Source organism: Salvia hispanica, chromosome 2 (genome assembly GCF_029641045.1).
Source record: "Salvia hispanica isolate PSC_SH4W2 chromosome 2, Shi_PSC_v1, whole genome shotgun sequence".
NCBI classification, from domain to species: domain Eukaryota; kingdom Viridiplantae; phylum Streptophyta; class Magnoliopsida; order Lamiales; family Lamiaceae; genus Salvia; species Salvia hispanica.
Genome location: NC_142693.1, coordinates 7,483,746 through 7,503,917, shown reverse-complemented (window position 1 = coordinate 7,503,917; position 20,172 = coordinate 7,483,746). Strand labels below are relative to the sequence as shown.

Sequence of the window (20,172 nt, the reverse complement as noted above, 5' to 3'; positions counted from 1 at the left end):
AAACGGCCCACCGCGGCCCTGGTGCGCTCCCACCCCTTCCGGACCTCCTCATTGCTGAAGTCCTTCCCGTGCGGGCAGTGCCTCCTATAGGCAGCTCTGATCTTCGACCACATGTTGACGACCCGCTGGTTGTTCGCAACCAGCGGATCGTCGCACACCTCCAACCACCCCTTGGCCACCCCGGCGTACTCATCCTCCGTCCACTTCCTCCGGCCAGGGGCAGCGGGCTGCGATGACTCGCCGACCGCCTTGCCCTTCCCCTTCCCCCTCGTCTTCTTCTTCGGCGCGGCCTGCGTCGCTGGAACGGGAGTATCATCTTCCCCGAAATCGATCCCCATCTCATGCAATGACAGAAGGTCATCGCCAGAGAACTGCGTCTCCACTGGGGTCGACGTGTGAGACGAAGCCGTCAAAAAATCAAGCGAGGGCCGATATACCGTGTCCCCTCCCGGTGACCCCTGCACCCCCCCTGCATCCCGGGATGCATACCGTGCTGCATCCCCCCCTGCATCCCGCCCTGCCACATCATCCCCATCATCTGCTGCAGCATCATCTGCTGCTGCATCTGGGGCATACCCCCCCACCCGGGCACTGACTGCCCGCCGCTCCCCTGCCCGCCGCCCGGCATCCCCCCCAGCATACCCCCCTGGTTTCCCCCCATCGCCCCCCCCCCCCCAGCGCACCAGCCATCATCCCCATCATCTGATTCCAAGGGATGTTAAACCCCGGGCCCATCTGCCCCCATCCAGATCCCACAGGTACCGTGGGAGTCTGAGATCCATTCGTCGCTGGACTGGACTCGTTGTTGTGATCCATCGCTCGATGATGCTCTTGTACAGAAAGTTAGAGAGAGAGAAAACTCGTTAAAACAAGTGGTGCAAATGAAAATGAAACGAAAATCGCGTTTATATAGGTTTTAAAAAAAAAAATCAATAATCGGCGCTAGCCGATCGGGCCGCCACAATGGCGGCTAGCCGTGCGCTTCGGCCAGCGACGAGCGATCGGCCAGCCCACGCCGATCCGCTCGCCGATTTCGCTCTCGCCGACTGTAATGGTTCGGCTAGCGCGATGAATCGGCTTGCCGGTCGCTAGCCGACCATTGCAGATGCTCTAAGATGGTAAGATTTGTTTGGAGTTACAATATATGATGCTTTAATTGATCTTAATCGACAACTTAAATTATCCCAACGGAGGGTCAGGATATATCAATGACCATCTTAGTAAATCTTAAAGTCACCATAAGATATCAGAGTAGTAATTAACTAAATCAAGTTAGTGAATTCAATATCGAACCGAGCCCATGTTTTATGGTTGTCTAGAAGCATCCCCGGTGCGCAGAGAACCAGAGTCTCCGTTTTCATCCAATACTCTGCTCGCATAGATCCATCGATATAACTACAACAATGGAAGAAAATCTCAACTTTATCTCGTCTCTGACCAAAAAGGACTAAAGTAGTCGGGAGGAAGGAGAAGTTAAATTGTATGAGCATCGAAGTTGAAGAGGACCCTTAACTTGCAATGTACTCTCTCTGTCCCAAGGAAGATGACCCTTTCTATGAGCAACATAGAATTTTATGCAGTTTTCTTTTTGTATTAGTTAGAGAGAATAAAGAAAAAGAGAGTGGATAAAGTAGAAATAAAAATATTTTTAGTTTTAGTAATGAATCATCTTGGATGATATAAATTAAAATGAAAAGTGAGTTATTTTTAGTAGGACGGAGGAAGTACAACGTCAACGTGAGCATGACTAGAAATGCAATTCTCAAAATATATTTGACAATGCTAGATGAGACACATTGTTGTTGATTTAGGAGAAAATTGAATCAAGATATTTTTAGAGAACTTAGAAAGAAAATATTTCATAAGTAAATCAGGATTTTATAATAATATATTTAGTTGTTTAAGATATTTTCAGTTTTTAAATTTTGTGTTGATGAAGTTATTTCGTTAGTACTGTGGTATGATTTGATGTTTGATTATGGATATAAGATTATTAGAGTTCTAATCTAACGCAGATTCGGAATGAAGATTTGATGTTTGATTATGGATATAAGATTATTAGAGTTCTAATCTAACGCAGATTCGGAATGAAATGATTATGTAAACTTAAAACTTTAGAGCATCCACAGTGGTGTCTCTTATCCGTCTCTTAACCGTCTCATCTCTTCACTATTCATGGGCCCCACTGTACATTTCACTCCATCTCTTAACTAAGAGATAGCACACACATCAATCCATCTCTTAACCATCTAATCTCTTAACTATTCATTCAATTTCATTTTTCATTTTTATTTTCAACAAATCCAATTAATAAAAAACACACTTCATTAAATAAAATAAAATTACAATTTAAAATCCTAAAAATAAAAAAAATACATAATTAAAATCCTAAAAAAAATAAAAACACACATAATTAAAATCCTAAAAAAATAAAAATACACACCATTAAAAAAAATGGAGGCAAAGAGTTGTCTAATGAAGATCATTTGCGTCTACTCGTTGCCAAATTTTGCCCAAATGTGCTCCATTAGATCCTCCTGGAGTTGGCCGTGGGCGGTAGAATCACGTGTCCTAGCCCGAATACACATCCGCTCTTCCAAAGACGGATGCAATCCACTGCGAGGCGGACTACTTGCGGTAGAGCTTCCCGCGGTCTCAGGGTCGAACCAATTTCCCGCCTGAGGTCCTTCGTCGGCAACAATCATGTTGTGCAAGATTATGCACGTATACATGATGTCGACCATATTATCTATAAACCACGTACGAGCCGGGGCTTTGATAATGTTCCATCGAGCTTGGAGAACCCCGAACGCTCTCTCTACATCCTTGTGAGCAGCCTCTTGCTTCTGCGCAAAAAGAGCCTGTTTTTCGTTCGCAGGCCTGTTGAACGTCTTCACGAAGGTTGACCACTTCGGATAGATGCCGTCGGCAAGATAGTACCCCATTTTATACTGGCGGTTGTTAGTGACGAAGTTGATGGCCGGCGCTTTACCATTCAGAACTTCGGTGAAGAGGTCGGAGTGGTTGAGCACGTTGATGTCATTGTTCGAGCCGGGGACCCCGAAATACGCATGCCAAATCCATAGCCGGTAGTCGGCGACGGCCTCGAGTATAACGGTGGGGTGGGTGCCTTTTGTGGCCGCTCGTGTATGACCCTCTCAACGCCGTTGGGCAATTCTTCCATTGCCAATGCATGCAATCGACGCTCCCGAGCATCCCGGGAAACCCGTGTGCTTGTTCGTGAAGTTGGAGCAGAAACTGACAATCCGCGGTGTTTGGCTACTTCAGAAATTCGTCGGTGAAGGCTGCCCGGACGCCTTTGCAGAATTCCATCAAACAAAGTCTCCCAGTGGTTTCTCCGACGTGTAGGTATTCGTCGAACAAATCCGCCGTTTGTCCAGTAGCAAGCTGACGGATTGCTGCAGTACATTTCTGAAGCGTCGTGTGACTGGGACGGCCAGTAGCGTCGAAACCTTCTTGGAAGTACTCTTCCCGGGCCGCCAATGTATTTGCGATATGCAAAAATAGCGGGCGTGACATACGGAAACGGCGACGGAAGTAGGTATCATCCCATCTCGGGTTGTTAGAGAAGTAATCGCGTACCAACCTTGCGGCGGCTTGCTCCCTGTCGATGGATGTATTTCCGGGTTAGCTTTTGACGCGCCGCGGCTTCCTCCTCCTCCCTACGTCGATCTTCTTCTAGCGATTGTTCCATTAGTTGACGCATTAGCTCAAATGGATCCATGAATTGATTAAATTTGGGAGAAGAAAAATGTTTTGAGATGAAGAATGTAGTGTGTTTGAGTGAGAATAGAGAGTTTTTTATGGTGGATAATTTGTGGGAATGATTTGGCATTTATAGAAGTGATTTGGGGCTTAAAAAAAATTTAAAAAAAATTAAAAATTTGTAAAAAACGGCTATAAACGGCTAGTATAATTTTTGAAATTTTTTTTATATATATTTTTTATTTTTTTGAATTTTTTCTGATTTAAAAAAAATAAAAAAATCAATTTTAACAGATATAAACGACGCCCACTCGCGGGACGGCGAGTGGGCGTCACGCACGAACCGGAGCTCGCCATGTCGCCCAAGCGCGTGGCGTCTCGTCTCGCCGGGAGCCCCTTCACTAAGAGACGTGGGACGAGATAGAGACGGGATGGGGATGGGATGCATCCCACAACGGTGTCTCTTATCCGTTTCGTCTCTCCAAGATGAGATAGAGACGGTTTTGTGAATCGCGGTGGATGCCCTTAAAGAGTAGGTCAAGGAGAAGATGGTTCCATTGCATTTTAGTGAATCACGGTGACGTAAGCAAGGGTGTTAGACTGTTAGTAATAGCCGTTGGATGAAGTTGAATAGATAAATAGAGATGCGTGATTTGCGGTGGAGGGAGAGAGGACGTGGCGGAAAAGGAATCGTGGGAGATGGAGGTGACGTGTCCCGCATCTTGGAATGGTCGCACCATTGCATGTGATTGTGTCGCCGTATATGGTTGACGTGGACTTCAATCCATGATGTGATTTATGGGATATGATTTGAATGGAATTTATCATATTTTCTTGTTGGTTGGCCACTCATTAACATATTTGGATCAGATCCTCTTATTATTTTTTTTTTATCACAGCACTTAGTAGCCGTTATTTCTTCCAGTAATCAACATTTGAAAAATCCAATATGATATACTCAAATTTATAAAGATGTTAGAACTTGAAAACTTTTGACTATAGAAAAAACCATTCCACCCCTAGAATTATTTCCAAACTGAAAAATCATGTGTTATTACCAATACAGATACTATTGATTAGTATTAGTCTCGCATTGGAAAATACCATTTCAAATAAATCTTTGGGTTTGGAACTAATTATTTTCGTTATTAAAGAACAAATCAATTTTAAAAGAGCAAACATTAGTAGTACATAGTACTAATATTTACAAAGCAGAGCCAGTTTCATTAATATTTCAGTTTAAGATTACTATTCAACCATTAATGATATCTTCTTCTAGATCCATAATGGCTCTGTGTGAAGAAAACTGGGTAGCAGGCCAGTAATGTCAAGAGATTTAATGGCTTAGGCCCAACATATTTTTAGCTTAGAAATTAATGGGCTTACACCTCGTGCAGCCCAAATCGGAACTCAGGTTCCATTTTGAGTGTATATTTTTATTTTTATTTAATTTAATGTAAAAATAAAATATAGCCAACAGTTTAGTGGAAAATATGACAAATTGTATGGAAAAAGTATCATACTGTTCAAAATTGCAAAATTGTAGCCAACAGTTTAGTGGTGGACATTGTATTTTTGCTCCAACAAGAAACATTTTCTTCCCATTCAATGGAAACACTTCAACCTTTCCATGAGTCCAGTTTCCTTTTCATTAAAAAAACCTGGATTGTTTTGCTCCATCAGCCAAATTTAGATTCATCCAACAAGTTTGAATTGGATAACCATTGAATTAATCCTAATCCACAGTCGATATCTTGTTCATATACATCACCAATTTAATAACTTTAGCTTGATCAAACAAAAAATGAAAAAATGGATCAAACTCAAAACACAAATATATTGGTTTTTTGGACAATTTTGATGACAACTTCAGTATCCATGAACAAGCAATCTTGACTTGCATTCTGTGTTTATATGATGTTCTTTACATATGCCTATTACTAATTGTTTATGTCCCAAGGCACAAGCTTTTTATGCTGAAGTCAGAATCTTGATTTGCATGCTTGTGTTTATTTCATGTCATTTCATAGTGGCCTAATCAATATGAGTATATTTTAGTGCCAAGATGCAATCTTTATTCTGTTACAACCTCAAAATCTCATGATTATCATTAATTCTGTTTGTCTTTGATGCATTTGTTTAGGCCTAATAACAACATTTGGTCTATTTCAGGGCTGCAGAATGGAACCACTGCTTGATGTGGATATGGTGGTGGCTCCTACAACTTCAACCATCATGTTTTCTAAGCATGGAACCACTGCTTTGATTGTCCCATGTGGTCAGTTACATCTTTAATAGTCCTTCTTGTATTCTAATGTATATATAGGTCTAAAGATTGTACATTTTGGCACACATACATAAGTACTATCCTCAAACTCTCTGAAAGGGTAAGTCAGAAATTCAAGAATGAATCTTGAAGTTAGTAGGAAAAAGATGGTGGTTTTTGCAGTGATTGTGGCCATGTCAGCTGCAAGAATCCATGGTAAAAAATGTAGTTTTGAGGCCATCTTCAACTTCGGAGATTCAAACTCCGACACCGGAGGATTCTACGCTGCTTTTCCGGCAGAGAGGCTGCCCTTCGGCATGACATACTTCCACAAACCAGCCGGTCGAGCCACAGATGGCAGGGTCATTGTTGATTTTTTAGGTATTCATTTTATTCCTCAAGTATTCCATATTAAATCTGAGTTTGCATGATTGAGTTATGTTAAAACTTTAAAAGGAATGCATCCCGTGACTATATTATTGGTCCATGATTAGGCCCTTACTACAATAAATTTAGGAATGATACAAAAAATCTGAGTTAAGTGACAAAACATCATAGCTGGCAAGAGTGGAGATTTCTTGGACATAATCAAGAAAAATCCAAGAACTGTGGATTTGCACATTTTCTGCACATTTTAACAACTTATACAGATACAGTGATACCAAGTGACATAAACTGGACTCTATTTTCTCACCAATACTGTTAAAATGAAATGCAAAATTTTGGTTTAGGAGATTTTCTGTTACAATTTGTGTTGGAAAAAATGCAGCACAAGCTCTGGGGATACCATTCTTGAGCCCATATTTGCAGTCAATAGGATCAGATTTCAGACATGGTGCCAATTTTGCAACATTGGCATCGACGGTTCGTTTGCCACAGACTTCACTATTTGTCACAGGAGTTAGCCCTTTTTCTCTTGCTATTCAGCTCAATCAACTGAAGCAATTTAAGGCCAAAGTTGATCAACTTCACTCTTCATCAGGTTTATATTCTAACATCATTCAACACATAGTTTGATTACCTTAATGTAGCTAAAAATCATGTCTTTTGCAGGAGAAGACAAGCTTCCACCACCTTCTGTTTTTGGAAATTCTCTCTACACATTCTACATTGGCCAAAATGATTTCACTGGGAATTTAGCATCCATTGGCATAAATGGGGTGAAGCAGTATCTCCCTCAAGTAGTGTCACAAATTGCTGGCACTATTAAGGTGATTGTGCAGCTATTTTATTCTCATAAAAAAAGGGCTAATGATACTAAACTATGAAAATTTGTGTCAAATTTTAGGAGATCTATGCCATAGGTGGGAGAGATTTCTTGGTGCTGAATCTTGCACCAATAGGTTGCTACCCTGCATTCTTGGTAGAGCTGCCTCACAATGCCTCGGACATTGACTCATTCGGATGCTTGATCTCTTACAACAATGCTGTGGTAGACTACAACACTATGTTGGAGGAAGCATTGAAGCAGACAAGAAGAGAGATTGGAGATGCAAATGTTGTGTATACAGACATACATTCTGTTATGCTAGAGCTTTTCCACCATCCCACTTCTCATGGTAATAATATTGCTTCTCTAAATTCAAGAAAACACACACACACTGATGTTGGGATATTGGACAGGGATGAAGTATGGGACCAAGTCATGCTGTGGATATGGTGGTGGTGCATACAATTTTGATAAGAGAGTTTATTGTGGGAACGAGAAGGTGATCAACGGCCGGACCTTGGTTGCGACTGCGTGTGGTGATCCATATAACTATGTGAGCTGGGATGGGATTCATGCTACTGATGCAGCTAACAAGATTGTTGCTCATGCTATGATCAATGGCTCTATTTTTAGTCCACCATTTTCACTCCATAAGTTTTGTGATATTCAAGCAATTGATTAACACCTTTTGCACTCCCTCACTCACTCAAATGTTGGGAGAGATAATCAAACATGTGACTTGCTTTACATTTAAATATTTTGAACATTTGAATGTGTGATGTATTAATGATTAACGGGATTTGTCATGTTAGAGGTTTCGTCGCAAACTAAAAATAAAAATAATGCTTTCCATATTTGGAGACGAAATCAACAATCGTGTCTAGTCATGCACGGTTAAATCAAAACCACTGGTTCGTATTGAACGGATCGACAGTCTTTAGAACTGTAGTCGATCTACGAACTGAATATATATATCGATTCTACCAATTTGGTTATGATTAAAATATTTTTATTTTAGAATATACTATCTATCCCTCCGTCCCATTAAAGATGACTTCTTTCTTCTTTTTAAGTTTGTTCCAATCAAGATAACCCATTACTAAAAATTGAAACACCTTTCTCTCTACTTTATTCCCTCTCTCTTACTTTACTCTCTCCACTTCACACACAAAATAAAGTTGTATAAATTCTCGTGCTGCCCAAGAAATGAGTCATCTTCTTTGTGACGGATGGAGTATTAGTTAACGATTGCAGTGTCAAGTTTAAGTCACATAACATTTGGATGACCAATGAAACTGGCATGGTATAGTACTGAAAGAATTCACTACGAGATAAGTTTTTCTTGCTCATTACTGAAGGAAAGTCTCAAGAATGTATTTTCTTAATATTTGAATATAACAATAAGAACGGTTCTTAAAATTTACTCCCTCTGTCCCCTATTAATTGTTCACTTTTGCCATTTTCGTCCGTTCCCTATTAATTGTCCACTTTCACTTTTACCATAAATGGTAAGTAGTCCCACATTCCACTAACTTAGTTCACTCACATTTTATTATAAAACTAATAAATAAAAGTGAGACTCATATTTCACTAATTTTTCCAATCCACTTTCCTTTATATTTTTAAAATTAACAATTAATGAGGGATGAACGGAGTACGTTGTTTTGACTTGTCAACCAATGAGAGATTTTTGCAATCCAAAATCTTTGACATTTTGAGTCATGGTATTATGACGCATTAAATTGTCTCAGATGTCATATTGATAATATCATAATTTATTTGAAAAATATTTTATTATACAGAAATCTAGTCAATTTAATTTATTCCAATCCAAATTCATTAAAAGTTATTTTCCATCCAATAATCAGGAATTATTTTGTTGGATATAGGTCGGAAGATATTAGTTTTTAAAAGAATCTACACATAAAGAAGCGCAAGCCATCGTTCATTAATCTTTAAAGATCAAGCATAATAAGACCTTATTGAAACTATCTATTGTTCAATCATTCGTTTTAAAATCGATAGCTTGACTAGTTTTGTGTAGTTGTACTTTTTTTTGGTAGACGATGTGACGGCTCTGGCTGTCCGATGTATAAACATTTGGAAGCACTGATTAAATAGAAATAAAAAAGATATTTTGGTATGCATATCAATATACTTTTATTCATTTATGATGATTGTATGAGCTGGTATTATTTATATATTCACACACATCTGTCAATACTTTTATTTCAAGAGAAAGCAATATCCTAACAACCAATTGGCCTAATGACTTTGTCTTCAAATTCATAATTATTTTCCCACACACTATAGACAAATCTTCAGTGGTTCATTTCTGTATTCCATCAAATTATACAAATAGATTTTAATTTCATGTTTATTGCAATTTATGGTCCACTCTTACAAGAGGCACCAATATATTTTTTTGAAAAATAAAATAAATAGCCAACTTGTTCCTCATCAAATAATATGCTTCCGGCGCGAAATAATAATCAATCAACCAAGTCAAATGTCCGTCCTAATATTTATGTACATTACTTTTGTATCTTTCTTTCTCCCTCTTACAATAGCTCCACTAATTTGAAAAAGGTTTCATTACACATAAAATCACAAAGTTTAGTCAAATTTAAATTTATTATTTACTTTTCAAAATTTAAATTTCAAACCACAAAGCTTCAAAATTTAAAATTGTCTCACGATGATTTTTTCCAAGCAAATGCGACTAAAACTGTAAAATCATATAAATTTTGGTGATGTAAATGAATAATGGAGTAAATATATATTAATGTGATGACATAAACATGAAATTTAACAATGATTTATCATTCAAATTCTGAAAAAGTCATAAATCAGATCAGAAGTGATTACTTCTTTGTGATTTTATACACAATTAATCCTTATAAAAACTGTACATCTAAAGAAAACGTAATTCAATTTGAAAAGAAAAAATGAAACAAAGAAAATCATGTATATATTCACTTACAAAAGAACCCAAAGAATTGAAATAGTATCGAAACCAAAAAAAAAGAAAAGAAAAGAAAAAGATGGAAAATGATGAATTATGGAATATAGCTATTTTCAAGAGTTGGCTGTGTTCTGATACCTGTTGCTGTTGGCATTCTGCTATTTCCAATCCAAATTGAATTCAAACCTTCACTTCTCTCCGCATTTCTCTCCATTTTCCTCACACTTCTCCACCGACACAAAATTGCGCCGCCGGCGATCAACACCGCCGCCGCAGCGACGCCGCCGGGGACTCCGATCATCCACCACTTCACCGCGGACTCCTTCCCCTTCTTATTCTTCTTCATGTCCAACGGAGGAGCGACGATCGAGAAGTGGCCGTCGCTCCGCCACACGCACGTGCCGCCGCCACCTGACACGTTGCTTAGCTGCAACGTGCCGTCCGCGCCGAACCTGACGCAGCGCAGGCTCGCCGCGTCGTACTGATGAAGTGAGACATTTTGGAAAGACACAGTGATTACACTGTCCCCTCGCATTTCGAGCCCCACGAGCACCATGCTCGTAGGGCCCATGTCAGAGTCGTAGGCCTGCAGGCCTACGACAGGAGCCACTAGCGTGTAGTTTGGGACAATATTGTAGTAAGAAGTTGACCAATTGCCGAGGTCTTGGTAGACTAAGTCAACTCTTCTTGTGAAGGGAAATGGCAGCGCTGCCTTGGGTGGGATTCCGATGGAGCCGAGGCTGGCTCCGTTCTTCCACAGGCTGTGGGCCCTGAGGCGGAGGAGTGAGACTCCCACGCCCGAGAAGTTGGCGGGAGACGAAACCTCGTACAACTGGCCTGTACGAGGTTTCGGTATGGAGTTGAGGGCGTGATTGTAGAGGAATGAATCTAGTGATGATGAAGATGCTTCAACATGTCTGAACAATATTAGAGCACAAAACATGATCAAGATGCTCCTTTTAGTAGCTCCCATCAAAACTTCAATGAATGCTTCTTGATCATGCCTCAAAATATGTATTGCTAGTCTTCACACATGAACATTGCAAGAAAAGTTCGAAGACGTGCCTTCTTTGAGTGTTTTTAGAGCCCCTTATCGCGTTTTCTTGAAAGAGAACTCGGAAAAATCCCTACTTTGAGCGATGAGATAGAGCCCTTATCTCGTTTTTCTCGAAAGAAAACTCTGGAAAATCCTTACTTTGAGCGATGAGTTAGAGCCTTATCGCATTTTCTTGAAAGAAAACTAGGAAAAGATTCTACCTTTGGAGTGATTTTGGGATTTCCTGATTGAACAAATGTTACATGGGAATAATGTTGAAGTAGGGTTGTAATAGTAGAAGTGCATAATTGAAGAAAGCTAAGGAGGCTAATGTTGATGAAATGAAGAAGTTGGGAGAATGAATGGTTGAATGAATATTTTGTCAATGTGTTGTTGGCATTTGGGGTTGGATTTTTGGAGGGATTGGGGTTTTGGTTGCAGATGGCAAGAAGTGAATGAGAAGGGAATAATTAGTTTTGGTGGATGTGAGAGAGAGGGCTTATTCTAGCTTGGTTGTTGCATACTATATTCTCACAAGTGAGAGAATGGAGGGGTGGCAACTTTAAACAAACAAAGAAAGAGAATTGAAGCCTCTTTTGAGTTGTTCTTATGTGTTGGCTAAACTTAGTTTAATCAAATAGTGTGAGTTGGATTAGTTGGCCTTTGGAATTTGGATATTTCACTATATTTTGTGTGTACACGCATATGTATATCATTTATGAACTTTGAATAGATGAACAAAGAGTGTCCCATTCAAATTGTAGGAAATTACATCTTATTCATTTCGTGTTTGAATTCCGCATTGACCGGTTAGATGATGTGTATGATTATGATATCATGCTATTTATATATGTACAGTATGAAATTAAAATGATAGTGTGTAAGAAATAGAGACAAAGCAACTAACGCATATATATGTGCAAAAAGGCTTTGTATTTGTGTATAGGGGAGTTCTTGCATTCATCAAAGAACTACTTGAAATTTGTATATGCAATTTATTGATTATTCAATTTATTTAGGTAGGCATTAAACTTTTAATTAATTAATTTAGGTAGTGGGTCTTAATCGGGCCGCAGTGTAGCCTATATCACATAAATTGTGAGTGAGGATTATAAGTCAATTTCTTACAAAAATCCTATTAAAGCTTTATTAGGCCTACTTTGTAAAAGAGATTATAAACAAGCCCATATATAGCTTTTTTTAGGTATTCTTACTTCTATTTTATTTACTAATTGTGTAATTTAAAGAAAATTTCTAGCTAGAATATGGTTTATTAAGTGTTTCAACATTTAAAAAATTATACTAATTCGTATATAGAGTTAGGAGTCTTATAAGACCTATCAAATAGAGCTTCTTATAGTATATTCAGAAAATGATAAATAAATGAAACACTTGATTTTACTATATTATCAAGATAGGAAATCAACCAATCAGAAAGCATGAATTATCCACGTGTCAGCCAATGGAAGCATCCGAACATTGAAAATGCATTGCATATCAATAACAATACAGATAAAGAAAGATAGGCATAGCAAAACAGAGAAAAGCCAGCATTGCACAAATCACATTTGCTTGAGCTTCAGTCAAAAATGGCAGCGGCAGCTTCTACTTCAATGGCGGCCACCACTCCTGTCTTGCTCCACCGCCTCCCTGCCGTCAGGCCAGCGGCCGTCTTCTGCCCCTTGCCCCAACGTCCAACCCTTTCAGCCACTCCCTTCAAGATACTCAAAGGTTCAATCTTTTTATCATTGTATTTACCCTCCAAATCCAATCCATATCTTGTTGAAAATGCATATATTAGTATCTTGAAAATATGTACTCATGGAAATCACTGATCAATATCAGTTTTTTTTCCCACTCATCAAATTACTCTTCTTGAATCAATCAAATTTGATGATTTTTTTGGGTTGATGCCATTGTAAACAGAGTGTAGGAGGTCTTCCCAGCTCCTTGTGAGAGCCTCTTCGTCGGAGGAGAGCTCTCTTGATACCAATGAATTGTTCAATGACCTCAAAGAAAAGGTAGATAACACACTATCCCAATCAAACAACTGCATTCTACATTCTTCAATACTTGATATTTCTGACCATACTGGTTGATGATTTCTTGATCAGTGGGATGCTGTTGAAAACAAAACCACTGTGATTATTTATGGTGGTGGCTCCATTGTTGCAATTTGGTTTGCTTCCACATTTGTTGGTGCAATAAACTCGATTCCATTGGTATGTTCTTCAAGAAAAACGTGTAGCTGCGCCACTCCTCAGTGTTTTTCTCATTGTCAAGCCTTATTTTTTTTCACTCTCTTTTGACTAACACAAGGCTTGTTGTTTCCATGGAAACCTCATTATCAGCTCCCCAAGATCTTGGAGTTGGTCGGGCTTGCATACACAGCGTGGTTTGTGTACCGTTACCTGCTCTTCAAGGTACACGAGGCAACCTAGGATCTTATACGTGTATTTATGTTACCGGGAAACTGCTGTGACTTATATGGAATGTTTGATTTTTGCAGTCAAGTAGAAAGGAACTGGTAACAGACATAGAAGCATTGAAAAGCAAGATTGCTGGAACTGAGTAAATGCTTGCGAGCCTTTGCCACATTCATCTCAGCCTCAGATCAGTGAAACAACTTAATATATATGAACACATATGCTTGTGTGAGAGAGATCCGATGTTGTAATTTAGAGTAGGATATATGTATGCATTTTTTGTTTCATCTTATTTCAATTAATACATTCCTTGTTTCACTAGCTCAACTCAGATTCTGATACATATCGAACGAGAGATAACACGGAGTATATAGCTCGTGCTTATGTTATTGTATCAGCCAAAATAACCGTAGAGAGAAATCCACACACATTTTCATCAAACATAATAGACAACAATCCTCTAGTATTGAAAAATCCAACAGGCTAATTTAAAAAAAGAAAAAATAGATAGGATTACAACTCTCAAAAGCTCTTTAGAGTTTGTCGATGTCTTCGTCCTCGAATTCAATGTAATCATCGCCAGGGCCATCATCCTCCTCATCAAGTCCTCCAGCAATACCCTCATTGAGCCTAGTGTTCTCGGGCAGTTCACCATAGGCCTTCAACAATCTGGCTTCGTCGGGCATGTACTTCAGGATCACATCAGCCTTGTCATCCTAGAAACAAAGGAAAAGATCAGAAGAGAGAAACTCACCCCACTTACAAAGAATAAACCAATTCAGACTGGAGTTAGAGATACACAGAAAGAAAGAGGGGAAAAATATGAAAAACAAACATCAACGCGTAATCATGATGTCTTATCGACTCGCTACCACTCAATCCATCTAAAACCACAAAACTAGAATCTAACACTGGCCAATAACGGATAAAGTTGAGAGATTGGACAAGATAAGGTGACAAGAACTTCATGCCCACTAATGAATTAAGGTCAACAAAGCCCCCCTTTTATTGAATTGGAATATAGGTAGACAATGTAGAAACAGAGGCATAGAATAAGGACCACTAAAATAAGGAAAGAATAAGAAAACAAGAATCATTGCATATTTATTCTTCGACTCTATAACCTCTCCATCTAAATCCACAAAACTGGAATCTAACAGTAGCCTGAGACAAATCGTGGAGTAGGATTGGACCAAAAACAGAACCGCAAGCCCACACAAGAAAATAAAGCTAACAAATTCCCCATGATAATAGAATTATCAGCATAACACACAAAGAAAGTAATACCAACCAGAATAACAAGATAAATGAAAAGCAAGCATCTTTGAACTCTTTATCACCTCTCATCCAAATCCACAAAACTACTAAGTAAAATCTAACACTAGCAGAAAAGGGAATAACCGCGAACCGCGAAAGACAGAAGAAAAAGCTCCTAATTAGCCATTAACGCACTGAGAAAAGTCATCAGTCATCGGTACAAAAATAAATACAGTTTTGAGTAAGAAAAAGAACATGCAAACTAACTTCTCACACGAAACCATCTTCAACTAAAATTGTCAGAACCACAATTCTTCAAAGCGAAAACTTACAATTGAAAAGTAAATATTCAAGATTGAAACAACCCTCTATTTGATACAACAAACTGCTTAGGCATGGAATAAAAATTGGCACAGATAAATAGGACCTGATAGCACAAATATCAATTACCGTGAAAATTTTCAAACAAAAATCTATCAGAATCCAGATAACATACCTACAGAAACAAAGCGATGATAACCAAAAGACAACTAATTTAATCAAAACATCATAAAATCATCTCAAGATCTAGAATTGAAGATAAAGGGCATAGAAAAGATTAAATTTTTTTGTACCTGATAATCGCGGAGACCGACGAGGATAATATCGCCGGCGGCGATCCAAACCTTCTTGTGCATCTTGCCCCTGATGTGACAGAGGCGCTTGACGCCGTCGATGCACGTGGCCTCGCAGCGTCCGTTCCCGAGCATGCGCATGACCTGCGCGTATTCCTGTCCGTCTTCCTTGAAAACCAATTCTCTCTTCTCGTCGTCGGCTTCGTTCTTCCCTCTCTTCCGATTCTTCCCTCCCTTACCCTTGTTCTTCGGCATAGCGGCGGACCGAAAACCCTAGATCCGACGGCTGATGATTTCTCCCCCTTTTTTCCCTTCGATTTTGTTATCTCCCTTCTTATCCAACAATAGGCGTGTGCTCTCTACTCTCTTTTCCCAGATTATATAAAAAGTGTATGTGAGAGACAAAAGGATTTGTTATTACGCCTACGACTAGATTATCTGAAGTCACGAGATACGCTTAATTTGGGCTTTTAATTAACTATCTAGATGGGCTTAGCCCAATCAGTTATTTCGTATAGTGTTTTTACTAGCGATGTAAAATAGGAAAATACAAGTAGAACACCGGTGAATTCATGATTTGAAGCTCATAAATTCAAATTTCACAAATTCAATGTAAATCTCCATCATCTCAACACAAGTCCATATTTACAATTCACATACAAGTCCATATTTACAAGTTAATCGAGCTATGAAATTTAGAACAGAACATTACTACTCCCTCCGTCCCCATTAAAGATACTCACTTTACTTTTTAGTTTGGTCCACTTAAGATGACTTATTACCAAAAATGAAAACATCTTTTATCTCTACTCTATTCCATCTGTCTTACTTTACTCTCTCCACTCAACACACAAAATAAAGCTACATAAAATTCCGTGCCGTCTGCGTTGTCGCGTGTCTCAGTATTTAATTAATGGCCTTTATCTTCTAATTTGTTTTAACCAACTCTTTCATAACACTAAAGATAATCTCTACCATTTCCGACGCCAACCACACCGGACTAGTTTCTTGCGCTCCCACCGAGCCGTATTCCAGCGCAAAGCTGATCTTTTCAATTTCCGACCACCACCACACCGGACTAGCTTCCTCCTCCGCTCCCTATCGCGCCGGGTTCTTTACAATTTCCGCCACCCAGTTTCCTCCTCCGTGTTGGAATAAAAAATAATTAAACTTGATTTTTGTATCTAGAATATCTAGATATGATAAATATCTATCTAGGTAGTGATAAAATGCAAACCTATATATTGTATAAACTCTAAACTATGATCTGAACAGTTAAAAAATTTCAACAGATGATTAAAATACATCAACATAAAATGTCAATACATTTTCAACACAACATCATTTGTTTGGAGTTTGTACAATATTTAGAGTTTATATTTGATTACATTGCTATCTAGATAATATATGGAATTCTCTAGAATTAAGTACTCCTATATTATCTAGATAATTTTAGTAGAAACATTTAGGTATAGAATTCTAGAATTACTAAGGGATGCCTATAAATAGAGGAGAGTTATCATTTAGAATAACTTGAGAAGTTTGAGAAATAAAGAGTCTTAGTTTTTCCCATATCACATCTCCTAAACCATTTCTTATATATTTCATCCATTGTCATCTCAAATATTTCCTCCAAACTAAAATACTCCTCTTACGTATATTATTTATGTTTTTTGAAATGAGGCTATAAGAGAGAGGCTAGGAAGACTTTTCTTGAAAGTTATTTTTTTTTTCACAATATTGATGATAAAGTTTAAATTGAAGAAAATCTTGTTGACAAACAGCTAGAAGGGGCGGATCTACATTACAACAAATGGGTACTGAGTGTACCCCAAAACAAAGTATTAGTAGTGGCACAGTGGTAGACTTACTACCTGTCATCTAAGAGATACGATCGAATCCCTTGAGCAGTTGTATTTTTCTCTTTTTATATTTTCTACCAATCTATTCAATTGTTTTCTTTTCTCCTTTCGATTTACTATAACACATCTCTTGTAGTATAATATTTTTGCTAATATAATTAATTTATCTTTTCGTTTCTTATACATCTAAAATATTATAAAATATTATTTGATTCTCTATAATAGTATATTTTTTTCTTTATTATTTCTTGATCACTTGTAAACATTTTAATGCATTTTTAAAGTGTATGTTCATTCTAATCAATTAAAATTTGTATCTTTTCTACTTTATAAAAGACAACTAAAACTTTGCTTAAATAATTGAAATATTTTTTTCAAAAATAATATATATTGCAAAACTTGAAATAAATCATCTACAAAATATAAATATATAAGAAATTCTAATTTTATTTACAATAAAGTATATTAAAATACAAATATAAATTTTGTAAAAGATCAAATGAATTTTGAAACTCTAAATTAACATAACTATTTATCGTACCCCAAATCTAAAACCTAAATCAACATAACTATTTATCGTACCCCAAATCTAAAATCCCGGATTCGCCACTGCTAGCTGGCAAGAGTCATAATTGGCGAATCCTTTAGTCATATCATTGATGTTTTGTAAAAAAAATTTGATGATTCTATTGAAGATCTTGTGAATATATCGCAACTGATTGAAGACGGAATAAAATTTGTTTTGTTGAGGTTGCGGAGGTTGAAGGAGATACTGAATCTTACATGATTTTCTTTTTTTCTATCTAGTACCTTGGCTTTAGAGCACTCCCAATGGAGGTGGCGAATTCTCGGCGATAAATCGCCGATTATCGCCGAATTATCGCCGGCCATTGTGGCGAAGTCGGCGATAATTCGGCGATAATGTTACCGTTGCTTCGCCGAGTGGCGATTTATCGCCGGATTATCGCCGAGCGATCGCCGGCCACTGTGGGCGACGCTCGGCGATAATCGGCGATTTTTAAAATTTTTTTTTTTTTTTTTGGCCGAACGGCTATTTTATCCCACCCCTATAAATATTTCATCCTCTTCCTCCATTCATCACCCACAAACTTCATTCACACAAATTTTCAATCTTTTTTCTCTCCATCTTTATTAAATGAGTTCTGATTCATCGTCTCGTGCTCAGTCCGACGAGGAAATATCACATTCTTCTTCCGAAGAAGAGGTACCTCCCGCTCCCACCGGATGGGATGTAGCGGGTTTCGCCAACAACCCAATCAACAACTATATCTCCCGCTGCATACAAAGCGAGATCGCTCGAATGCAGCAGCCACCCCCCCAACGGCCAATCCGCCGGCGGCGCCGATACATCCCTCGCAACCACACTGGTGCGCACGATCGGCTGTTCGCCGATTATTTCGCGGAGGAACCACGTTATCCGGCAGATGTATTTCGTCGCCGGTTCAGAATGCGCCGCTCCCTCTTCCTGCGCATTGTTAATGCGTTGTCCGCGCGTTACCCCGAGTTCCGGCTCCAGCGAGACGCAGCAGGGAAGCCCGGACTATCGCCCCTACAGAAATGCACTGTTGCCATCCGGCAGTTGGCATATGGAGGGTCCGCCGACATGTTCGATGAGTATCTGCAATGCGGCGAGACGACTGGCAACGAGTGCCTGAAGAATTTCTGTCAGGGCGTGCGAGAGATATTTGGGGAGCACTACCTTCGCTCGCCGGACGCAGCTGACTGCCAGTTCCTACTGGATTGGCACTGGAGGACCCACGGCTTTCCGGGGATGCTCGGCAGCATCGACTGTATGCACTGGCAGTGGAAGAACTGCCCAACCGCGTGGCGAGGCCAGTTTACTACCGGCTACAAAGGTACGCATCCCACCATCATTCTTGAAGCCGTTGCCGACCAACGGCTTTGGATTTGGCATGCTTATTTTGGTATAGCCGGGTCGAACAACGACCTAAATGTTCTCAATTCCTCGCCCCTTTTCAACGAGCGGATCAACGGATTAGGCCCCTCCATCGAATTCACGGCCAATGGCAATGTGCATAACATGGGGTACTACCTGGCTGACGGCATCTATCCGCAATGGCCCGTGTTTCTGAAGACGATCAGATGCCCACTCGGAGATAGAAGAAGGTATTTTGCCCGAGCGCAAGAGTCTGCGCGCAAGGATGTGGAGAGGGCATTTGGGGTGCTCCAATCGCGATTTGCACTGGTAAAGGGTCCGACGCGCTTTTTCTACCAGGGGGATATTGCCGATATCATGTATGCGTGCATCATCATGCATAACATGATCATCGAAGATGAACACGAAGGCGTCCTCGACGTCACCAACGACCCAAGTGTTGCATCATCGAGTCACGGTGTCTCAACCGAGTCCGCCCGCCAGGGTGTACCGCACAACGAACATGAACGGTTCCAGGCGTTCATGGACATACACCAGAAGGAGGCCCATCAAGCACTACAACACGATATCATCGAAGAATTGTGGGCAAATAGAAACCGCGCCCACCGCCCTTGAATTTTTTTTTCTTTGAATTTTTTTTTTGATTTTTTATTTCCATTCGTGTACTTTTTTTTTTTTTAATTTTCTTCGTTGTAATGTGTACCCGTGTTTAATACAACGAACTTTATTACTATTTATTTGATTTATCTTTATAAATTAAATAAGCTAGCTTTATTATATATAAAAATAAAACAATTAAATTAGTGATGATGTAAAAATGAAATGTTGAGTTAGGGAGAAATAAGGGAGAAATAAGGGAGAAACCATTGTAGGGGTTGGCTAAAAACTGGGG

At 39.2% G+C, this 20,172-nt stretch overlaps 4 protein-coding genes across 5 annotated transcripts; 2 read left to right on the top strand and 2 right to left on the bottom strand.

Annotated features, from left to right (window-relative positions):
- Positions 1-5,745: 5,745 nt before the first annotated feature.
- On the top strand, positions 5,746-8,020 carry LOC125216528 (GDSL-like Lipase/Acylhydrolase superfamily protein). 2 transcript variants are annotated; one of them, XM_089063989.1, is made up of 6 exons: positions 5,746-6,004; positions 6,176-6,373; positions 6,762-6,974; positions 7,046-7,203; positions 7,281-7,551; positions 7,616-8,020. In XM_089063989.1, exons 1-6 carry the CDS (start codon positions 5,908-5,910, stop codon positions 7,882-7,884), a joined length of 1,206 nt encoding a protein of 401 aa, XP_088920115.1. In that variant the 5' UTR covers positions 5,746-5,907; the 3' UTR covers positions 7,885-8,020. The 2 variants fall into 2 exon arrangements, with proteins under 2 accessions (XP_088920115.1, XP_047974228.1); XM_048118271.2 differs by lacking the exon at positions 5,746-6,004 and having other exon boundaries at positions 6,029-6,373.
- Positions 8,021-10,151: 2,131 nt separating this feature from the next.
- LOC125186026 (uncharacterized) lies at positions 10,152-11,818 on the bottom strand. Its single transcript, XM_048082332.2, has one exon. It carries the CDS (start codon positions 11,138-11,140, stop codon positions 10,262-10,264), a length of 879 nt encoding a protein of 292 aa, XP_047938289.1. The 5' UTR covers positions 11,141-11,818; the 3' UTR covers positions 10,152-10,261.
- Positions 11,819-12,724: 906 nt separating this feature from the next.
- On the top strand, positions 12,725-13,956 carry LOC125201622 (protein CURVATURE THYLAKOID 1A, chloroplastic-like). Its single transcript, XM_048099810.2, has 5 exons — positions 12,725-12,934; positions 13,130-13,224; positions 13,318-13,425; positions 13,555-13,626; positions 13,713-13,956. Exons 1-5 carry the CDS (start codon positions 12,793-12,795, stop codon positions 13,776-13,778), a joined length of 483 nt encoding a protein of 160 aa, XP_047955767.1. The 5' UTR covers positions 12,725-12,792; the 3' UTR covers positions 13,779-13,956.
- A 25-nt stretch (positions 13,957-13,981) lies between these two features.
- On the bottom strand, positions 13,982-15,883 carry LOC125201623 (eukaryotic translation initiation factor 1A). Its single transcript, XM_048099811.2, has 2 exons — positions 15,501-15,883; positions 13,982-14,345 (listed from the first exon to the last, which is right to left on the bottom strand). The coding sequence occupies exons 1-2, from the start codon at positions 15,753-15,755 to the stop codon at positions 14,163-14,165; spliced, it is 438 nt and encodes a 145-aa protein (XP_047955768.1). The 5' UTR covers positions 15,756-15,883; the 3' UTR covers positions 13,982-14,162.
- Positions 15,884-20,172: the final 4,289 nt, after the last annotated feature.